This window comes from Herpailurus yagouaroundi, unplaced genomic scaffold (assembly GCF_014898765.1).
Source record: "Herpailurus yagouaroundi ecotype Mexico unplaced genomic scaffold, PumYag 220, whole genome shotgun sequence".
In the NCBI taxonomy this organism is placed as follows: Eukaryota; Metazoa; Chordata; class Mammalia; order Carnivora; family Felidae; genus Herpailurus; species Herpailurus yagouaroundi.
Genome location: NW_024412451.1, coordinates 2,406,837 through 2,416,116, shown reverse-complemented (window position 1 = coordinate 2,416,116; position 9,280 = coordinate 2,406,837). Strand labels below are relative to the sequence as shown.

The 9,280-nt window shown below is 63.9% G+C and overlaps 2 protein-coding genes across 4 annotated transcripts in view; one reads left to right on the top strand and one right to left on the bottom strand.

Moving 5' to 3' along the window:
- The window catches only part of ERCC2 (ERCC excision repair 2, TFIIH core complex helicase subunit), a 16,933-nt gene extending 15,629 nt beyond the window's left edge, over positions 1-1,304 (top strand). For all 3 annotated transcript variants that reach the window (XM_040457396.1, XM_040457397.1, XM_040457398.1), the window contains 4 exons: positions 241-311; positions 425-568; positions 701-844; positions 1,184-1,304. In XM_040457396.1, the coding sequence (XP_040313330.1) occupies positions 241-311; positions 425-568; positions 701-844; positions 1,184-1,276 (452 nt within the window). In that variant the 3' untranslated portion in view covers positions 1,277-1,304. The remainder of the gene's footprint in view (positions 1-240; positions 312-424; positions 569-700; positions 845-1,183) is intronic.
- Positions 1,305-1,371: 67 nt separating this feature from the next.
- Positions 1,372-6,156, bottom strand: KLC3 (kinesin light chain 3). Its single transcript, XM_040457399.1, has 12 exons — positions 5,887-6,156; positions 5,166-5,396; positions 4,792-4,861; positions 4,190-4,409; positions 3,759-3,846; positions 3,584-3,685; positions 2,981-3,154; positions 2,360-2,450; positions 2,241-2,281; positions 2,051-2,157; positions 1,798-1,861; positions 1,372-1,612 (listed from the first exon to the last, which is right to left on the bottom strand). Exons 1-12 carry the CDS (start codon positions 6,142-6,144, stop codon positions 1,541-1,543), a joined length of 1,518 nt encoding a protein of 505 aa, XP_040313333.1. The 5' UTR covers positions 6,145-6,156; the 3' UTR covers positions 1,372-1,540.
- Positions 6,157-9,280: the final 3,124 nt, after the last annotated feature.

Below are 9,280 nucleotides of genomic sequence, written 5' to 3'. Positions count from 1 at the left end.
CCCCCCCCCCCCCCCCCCCCGTGTCTGCGTGGAGCTCTGGCTGTTTCTGGTGCCCCAGGCGACAGCACCCTCCCCCCTCGCCTGGGCACACACCAGGATCTCCCCTTCCTGAGTCCCGAGTACCCAGTGGGGCCCTCGGAGCGTAGCCGCGCTCTTCCCATTGAGACAGCACAAACTCCTGGCCCACGCGAGGTCAGGCCACCCCGGTAACCCCGTGCCCCTCCTGTGCTCGCCCCCCAGTGCACCACTACGGGAGGGCCGTCATCATGTTTGGCGTTCCCTACGTCTACACCCAGAGCCGCATTCTCAAGGTGAGCAGCCCCCGGGGGGCGCTAGGATGTTAGGGCCCCTCGGGCCATCCCCTGGAATGGGTGCCGGGGTGGAGGGGGCCGGAGGGACCGCTCTGCCACCTTCTCACCGGCAGGCGCGGCTGGAGTACCTGCGGGACCAGTTCCAGATCCGAGAGAACGACTTTCTCACCTTCGATGCCATGCGCCACGCAGCCCAGTGTGTGGGTCGGGCCATCAGGGGCAAGACGGACTATGGCCTCATGGTCTTTGCCGATAAGGTGGGGGTTCAGGGGCCTCTGGCTGCCAGGGTGCTCCCCCCTTTTCCAGAGGGTGAGGGAGGCCTGGGCTCCCCCCCCCATACTCCCAGGGTCCTGAGGTCTATCCTCTCTCCCTTGCCTGCCTGCCGAAAGCGGTTCGCCCGGGCAGACAAGCGCGGGAAGCTTCCCCGCTGGATCCAGGAGCACCTCACTGACGCCAACCTCAACCTGACGGTGGATGAGGGGGTCCAGGTCGCCAAGTACTTCCTGAGGCAGATGGCTCAGCCCTTCCACCGGGTGAGCTGGACGTGGCTAAGCCCCTCGTCCAGGAAGGTCCCTTGACTTTCTCAACCCTAGCCTGCCCCCCACAGAGAGGCCTTTGGAATGGGGGCCCCGTGGGGCGTCTGTAGTGATTGGGCAGGGGTGTGGGAGTCCGGCCGGCTCCCCTCTCCCTCCCTCAGGCCTGTTTTGGCCTGCCAGGGATGGTATGTTCCCCATCGGACGGGTTTCTAAAGCCCCAGTAGGCCCGATGCAGGCCACTTCCTGTCACTACTGGTGTTCAAGTCTTGGATCCCTGAGTCCCGTGGGGAAGCGCTACACCACCTGCCCCTGACCTGATTGCTCCGTCCCCTCCAGGAGGACCAGCTGGGCCTGTCCCTGCTCAGCCTGGAGCAGCTGGAATCGGAGGAGACGCTGCGGAGGATAGAGCAGATTGCTCAGCAGCTGTAGCTCAGGGCGGGGACTCCAGAGTCCTACCTGGCCCTGGGTCCCAGCAGCCCGGAAGTCGCCCCGGGTCCTTGCACGAAGCCGCAGGCAGATGTTCCTGGCTTCCAAATCTACAGCCTTTAATCGCAGGAGGAGAGTGGGGCACAGTGAAGCCCGATACCCCGGGGCCCCCCCCCCCAGGGGAGAGGTCATCCGGGAGCTGAAAGGCCAACCTTCACCCCTTCCCCACTCTTCCTGAGAAGCTGGAGCCATGTGGTTCTGTCAACTTCAGCGGGGGCCCAGGTCCTGGGTGCTGGCGCTGAGGGTCCGAGCAGCCTCGCTCAGGTGCTGGTTGGTGAACTGCGGACAGGCACGGGGGCAGGACGAGGCCGGGCTCCAGTCGCCGTGAGGGCCGCCCCCCAGCGTGCTCACTAGCTGGTCCATCCCTGTCTCTGTCCCCACTCTAGCCTGACCGGACCCAGCCTTGCCTCTGGGTCTCCCAGCGTGGCCCCCTACTCCATCCTTGACCCGAGTGCCCCGCTCACCTGGGTCCCTGCAGCCTTTGGACCATCCACGTTCAGCATATTGAGCGACATGGCTCTCTTCATTCTGTAAGAAGAGGGGGAGTCCCAGAGGGTCCGGCTCCTGCTCTGGGGAAGACCGTCCCAGCACCTGATCTGACTGTTCGTGTCCCAGAGCAGATGGGAACCATAGACGGTTCTTGAGCAGGACAGGGGGTGGGGTGGGTTGCAGAGGCTGCAGCCGTCGGGCTCTCTGCTGACCCAGTGGACCACTCACCCTGCTGCCCCAGCCACCCCCTCGCCTCGGAGACGGGAGACCAACTTCTCGCTTCCACGCCGGAGGGACTCGCGGAACTTGGAGAATGAGCTGCTCCGACGCAGGGGCTGGGGAGGACACCGGGGAAGGGGTCAGTCCCCGCTTCCCAGCCAGGCCCCACCCCTGTGGCGGAAGCAAAACCCATCCTCACCTGCTGTTCTGTGTCCCCAGCCGTGCCTGTGGGGGGGGCTCCTAAGAACAGATGGGGGACAGTGCAGTGGGGACACTGAGAAGTCACCTGGGGGGGGGGGGGCGCGGGAGGGGGCTCACCCAGAGGGGCAGGCAGGTCTTCCCGGCTGAGGATCTCTTTGTACAGCTCTTCTGCCTGCTGGTACTTGTTCTGTTTCAGGTAGGCCGAGGCCTGCGGGGAGGGGAGGGCCTGGGTGATCTTGGCTCCGATCTACCTCCCTGAGCCCGGTGTTACAGGAGGAGCCAGACGCGTCCGCCCCCAACCTCCCACCTAGTGACCAAGGGCAGGTGACTGGTTCCTGCTCTGCCTTGGGCTAGTGACACCACCTCTTTGTGCCTCAATTTCCTCGTTTGCAAAATGGGACGGTAACAGCACCTCCCTCCTAGGGCCCTTTAAGAAGCGGAGGGTACCGGGAAGGTACTAAAAAAGGCGGGGGGGGGGTGGTGGCTAGAGCTCAATAAATAGGACACTGACATCTTGGCCCCAGCGACACGCATGGTTTCCTGATATTTCCATGTCCTTCCTGTGCTGAGCGATCTCGAGCTGAGGCTGGGTCGGAGAGGACCCCTCCTCCAGGGGCTCAGCAGAGGAGGGGGGGATACTGGCCTCCAGCCTGTCCCACCCTTGAGCCAATGTGGTTCCCTCCCGAGGGACCCTGGCAGTCCGCCCCAGGTTGTACCTGTGCCCCGCCATGCCCTCACCAGGTTGTTCTTGGTCTTGGCCACGTTCGGGTCGTGGGGCCCCCCCAGGGCCTCATAAATGCTCAGGGCTCGGGCATAGTGCTGTTCCACCTCCTCGAACTTGCCCTGGTTCTGACAGAGCAGGGCCAGGTTGTTGAGCTGCTTGGCCACGTCCGGGTGGTCGGTGCCCAGGACCTAGGGGTCAGTGGGATTGGTGGGCCACGTGATGCCAGCAGCCGTGATGGGGGCCAGGAGTTAAGGTTTATAAGATCAATGGGGAGAATTGTGGGAGGGTAGAAGTCACACAAATGCCATTTATCAGGTCACAAAGTCATGGGGGGGGGGCCCCGATGGGGTTGGAAGGTCAGGACCGGGTTGGAGGGCACATGAGGGGATTTCTAAGGAGGATCAGAGTCAGGAGTCAAGATCAGGTGGAGCTCACCGAAGGTCAAGGGTAGGGAGTCATGCGATGGGGCAATTCAGGCTCAGACTGGGTGCTCATGATACCAGATGGCAAGGACATCATGGGATCAGGGTTGCAACGCAAGAGCCACTGATTTGAGCGCATCAGGATCGAGTGGGAAGGGGCAGGGGACTGTGCTGGGCAGGGGGTGGTGGCAATACCTTCTCGCGGATCTCCAGGGCACGCTGGCACAGCGGCTCGGCCTCCCGGTAACGCCCGCGCTTCCCATAGAGCACAGCCAGGTTGTTGAGGGTGGCGGCCACCTGTGGAGCGGGGGAGGCAGGTCAGGGGTGGGAGGCACGGCCCCGCAGCCCTCACTCCTCGTCCCCTCCTCACCGCGGGGTGCTCGGGGCCCAGCGTCTGCTCCCGAATCTGCAGGGCATCGTGGAGAAGGTCTGTGGCCTCTTTGTACTTGTTCTGGTCCCTGTGGGGTGGCCCAGGGATGGAGGTGGGGGGGGGGGCGGTCAGCTGTGCTCGGTAGTACTTGGCTGAACCAAGCGGGATGGCACCACCCTTCTGCGATCCCTTCTGGGTCTCCGCACCTCCCAAGTCTAGCACAGGGTCCCTTTACCCCCAGATTGCCTCCAACCACCCCAACGTCTCTTCCCTGTCTGTTGGGGTCGGTTACCCACGTTCTTGGATTCCTCTTTGCCTGGGTTACAGTGGTTTCCCCAGATCCCTCTCAACGCCCCCACCCACCAGTCCAGGTGCCCCATGCTGGCTCCCCTGCCCCCAGCAATAGGTCCACGGCCGACGGCGGCCCTCACCGGTACACCAGCGCCAGGATGTTGAGCATGGTGGCCACGTCAGGGTGGCAGTGGCCTGAGCTCCGCTCGAGGTCCTCTAAGGCCTGGCGGCACAGTGGCACGGCGACCTCGTAGCGGCCCTGCCCTGCGTACTGGATCACGAGGTTGTGCAGGGTCCGAAGGCGGGCGGGGATCTCATAGCCCCCCTGCTGAGCGGCTGCGGCCCCCACTGCCTCCGGACCTGCAGGTGGGGGGCGTCGAGTCACTGCAAGTCTACCCCTCCCACCCTACGAAAGGGAACACATGCACCCCCAGAACTATAGCTGCCTCGCAGCTCCACTGGCCGCTGGGCTGACGTCTGAGATTGGGATCGCAGGCGTCTAACTGGTCCAAGGGCTGTGAACATGGGGTCTACCCGGGGTGGGGGGGGGGGGGAGCCAAGGGTGGAGGGCTGGCTTCACGGCTACCAGCCTCCCCTGCCAGCTGCCACCCACCCTGGCCCAGCCACTTACTCCCGATACCCGGCCCCGATGCCCACATCCCTGCCCGGAGACCCTGGGGGCTCACGGCCCCTCATCCTCCGAGGCTGAGTGCCCCACCATCGCGTGCTCCCCCACACCCACCTTTCCTCTCTTCCTCCTCACTGGGGAACAGGGAGGCCAGGCTGTCCCGGCGAGGCGGGGATTCAGGCCGCTGCAGAAGACAGGAAAGCGGGGAGTCATGAGGGCTGGGAAGTCTGTTTTAGAGACCGGGGTCCTGGGTCTCAGGGTTTGAGGGAGGTAGCATTCAGGAGCCTCGGGAAGTTTCCGGAGGGCTCGGGGAGGATCTGGAGAGGGGTGTGGAAGCTGGGGGGTTCTGTGGGAATTCAAGGGGGTTCTTTGAAGGGTCTACGGCGCTGGGGGCTCCGTGGAGAGTGCAGGTCTGTGGGGTACCTAAGGAGGGCCAGTGGGGGGGGGGGAACGCATTGTGGCCCTGGTCCCCGCTGGCCCTGCAGCACCTGGTTCTCCGCGGGCGGGTCATACTGCCTCAGCTGCCCTAGGAACTCGAGGTGGTTCTTCTCCTCCTCCAGCTGGGCCACGGCCTCCTCGCTGGCCCTCAGCCGTCGCTGCGTCTCCTCCAGCTCCTCCCGCAGCCACGAGTTCTCCTGGGCCAGCCGCCGGGCCTGCGCTCGCAGCCGCTGCTTCTCTGCCTCCAGGGAGCCCACGTGCGCGGACAGGGCCAGCAGCACCTGTAGGGGGTTGGGGAGCAGGGGCCGGTCCCCACCCTGCCCGACAGCCCCTGGTCCACCCCGGGGCCTCCGATCGCGCCAGCGCACCCCCATTCCACCCAGGATCCCCCGGATCCTACACAGGCCCTTCCGTGTGACTCCCAAGGATAGGCAGAGGCTCCCAGGGGCGTACCCACATCCTGCCCAGGGACCCTTCTGATTTTACCTAGGCACACAAATCATGCGTAGGGACACTTCACATTCTGCCCAGGTAACCCCCAAAGTCTCCCTAGGACAAGTTCTATAGATGGACACGATCTGGTTCAGGGGCCCCTGTCCCACACAAGGACCCGGTAATGCTGCCCAGGGACCCCTAAGCCTAACCCAGCCTAGGCCTTCCCTGCTCCAGGCTTCCCTCCCCCACCCCACACACCTGCCCCCTTCATCCCCGGGCCTCCTCCCAGCTCCGAGCCTCCCCGGCACCACAGCGGGATCGCCGGTCCCCTCATACCTGGGCCTCACCCAGTCCCAGCTCGATGGCCTCCAGCGCGTGGCTCACCACCTGCTGCTTTTCTTCCAGTAGCTCCAAGCCCGCCACCAGGCCCTGCCCTGCCAGGGCCTCTGCCAGGTGCCTGGCCAGGCCACGGTGCTCCGCCCGCAGGGCCTCCAGCCCCTGGACCACCTGCCGTGTCTGGCGCACCAGCTCCTCGGGGCTCAGGCGCTCCGGGCCCAGGGCCGCGTTTCCGGGGGCCGCCACCTGCACGGACATCGCCGCTCCTGGGGGCGGCAGGGATTGGCGGATGGTCATTGCCGGAGCCAGGCAAGCCAGCCGGTCAGCCGCGGCGTCATTCCAGCCAGCAGGACCCTTCCCGACTCTCTCCCCAGCCAGCCAGCCCTCTGCCTCCGTGCCCTCCCCACGCCAGCCGGCTCCCTGTCCCACACCCATTCCAGCAACTGGAAACGTTCTAGCCTAGCTTTGCCTGTCCTCAGCCCAGGGCCCTGCCCTGAGGGCAACTCCAAACCCCGTGTGCAACTAACCAAAAGAGGGCAAACGGTGGTCTTGTGGCCTCTCCCCTGCCCTGAGCTCACCTGGCCAGCCCCCTCCACCCCAAGGGCCCCAGGTACCCTGGCCCAGCACTCCGGGCTATGTGACCTGGGACTGGAGGCGCCCTCCTAGGCTGGGCGTGTGGGGCGGGGCATGTGGAGGCAGCAGCCTCTCCGTGAGCTCATTCTTAGGGTGTTTTTGTTGGGAACCAGTCAGACCACTGGGGGTGGGGTGGGGCCCGGAGGAGAGGGCCAAGGGGCTGGGGCACCAGAAGCAGAGGAGCCCTCTGGAATTGGGGGGTCACGAAAGGGGGGGCCCATGTGTCAGCTCCCGGGGCCTGAGATGCAGACAGATCCCAAGGGAACAGGGGCTCCGGCCTCCACGGCAGACGGGCTCCGCCAGCCCAAGGCATGTTGGGACACACGTGTGGCAGGCACGGCCCATGGATGTCACATTGGCCATGTGACAGCTCAGAGTCCGAGGCCTACAGGGTGACACGTGGGGGTCTCACGTGTGGCGCTTCATGTGGTTGTATGTGGGTGACAAAGTCAGTGACACAGCTGGTGGGGCCTCTGGAGCCCTCATACACACACACAAGCGCACAAACGCACTCCCATCCCAGAAATAGACCCCAAGACACGCACAACCTCCCTTCTTAATTACACAGGGCGGCACACACATTCTCCTCTTGGAAACAGAATACACGCTCTTTTTTCAAATACAGCACAACACGTACCTAGTTTCTCAGAAACACACACGCACACACACACTCCCTTCTTAAAAACATAACGTGGGGTGCCTGGGTGGTTCAGTCGGTTGAGCGTCGGACTTCGGCTCAGGCCGTGATCTCATGGTTCGTGAGTTCGAGCCCCACACTGACGGTGGGGAGCCTGCTGGGGTTTCTATCTGCCCTGACCTGGTCACGCTCTCTCAAAATAAATACATTAAAAAAAAAAAAAAAAAAACTAATGCAACATACTAACTCGGGCACACACACATACACTCTTTCAGAAATAACACATGTACGCTTTCCTCGTGGAACTCCAACCCAGCACAAAAGTATATTTTCCTCTCAGAAGTAAAAGCCAACAGGGGCGCCTGCGTGGCTCAGTTGGTTAAACGCCCAACTTTGGCTCAGGTCATGACCTCGCGGTCCGTGAGTTCGAGCCCCGCGTCGGGCTCTGTGCTGACAGCTCAGAGCCTGGAGCCTGTTTCGGATTCTGTGTCTCCCTCTCTACTCCTCCTCTGCTTGTGTTCTCTCTCTCTCTCTCTCTCTCTCTCTCAAAAATAAAGATTAATAATAAAACGAAATAAAAGCCAACACACACAGAAACTCTGTGCCCCCTCACTAGTGAAAATACCATCAAATCACATTCAGACTCCTCTCGTGCACTTTTACCCATGACATCTCTCTCCCACGCTCATATGGTCCTGCAAGGAGCTAACCCTCCATTATATGCCCATCGTCTCCCCCAGGGGTACGAGTGCGCGCGCGCGCGCACACACACACAAAATCCGGATTCACTGTGCACCTTCCTCCTTCCTCCAGCACCCCCCACCCCCTGCCGGGCCAGCCAGGGATTCACACACCCACGCAGCACACACACGGACACACAGAGCTTCAAGCGTGGACGTGCAAACGACCCCTGAACTCAGACTCCGTTGTGCCGTCACAAGCAGGCGCCCACTGTGGGCACAGACAGCGGCGGAGACCCGCAGAGGCGGTTCCGTGACTTGGACACACACCCTCTCACGCACACGTCACTTAAGCGTCCGGTTGGTCCGTCGGAAGCAGCCCCGCGGTTTGGGCACCTACGCAAGTGCTCCCAAACCTGTGCACTTAGACACACAGTCAGGGGGTCTCGGAATCATGGATTTTATACACCGTCGGCTCTCACTCGCCAGCCATCGCTACGGATACGCTTGTCTCTCGCTATACGTACATACGTGCGCGCACGCCACGCCATACTGAGCGTCACGCCTCCCACACGAGCCCCATAAGACAAAGTCACCGTCCCCCAAGTTCACGGAGAGGCAGCCTGACGACCACAACCACCGTCCCCACCATTTTGCCCGCGTGGACTGCCGCCGAGCCGAACGCCCTTGCTGGCGCCACCCACCAGCTTGACCACAGCCACACGCCACGTGGCCCGCCGCCTCGACACACACCGGTTCCCGCACTCGGTACCCGCCCCCTCCAAACAACAAACTCCCTTTCGCACGCTCAGCCCCGTGCGCACACGCTCACGGCCGACGGGGAGAATCACACAGCCACCCTGCACGTCCGCGTGGGTCCCCCATCACCCACCCCTCCTCCACCCCGCCCGCACCCTCACACCTAATCCTATAAACAGTGCAACTGCCTCCCACACCCGCAGCGCCCCCCCGCCCCCCCCGCATGAGACACACCGTCCGAGGTGTCTCCCACGTTCCCATCTCTCGGAAGCCGTTCCCCGTCATCCACGCGGTCCCTCCGCGCCCCTCCCAGGGCGACCCCGCCCGTCCGTCGCCCTTTCTCACCCACACCCACGGCCTGACACCACCGCGCCCACACCGGAGCTTCGCACACCGTCTCTCCACACACACACACACACCTGCATCAGGCGGCCCCCATCATGGCCAGCCCCCCAAACCGCACACCTTACCCCTGGCCGTCTGGCCCTGCCCACCCCGCGCACCCGGGCTTCCCCCCGGCGCCCGGGCGTCACAAGGGCCCCCGCCCCCCGCGCCGTTCCCCAGGCCCCGCCCCGTCTTCGCTCCTGTTTACCTGCGCACGGGGGAGGGGGCGCGGCCCCAGCTGGGCCTCCAGACCCGGGGAGCTGGGGGGGAGCCCCAGGGCGGGGCAGGGGGGGTCCAGGGG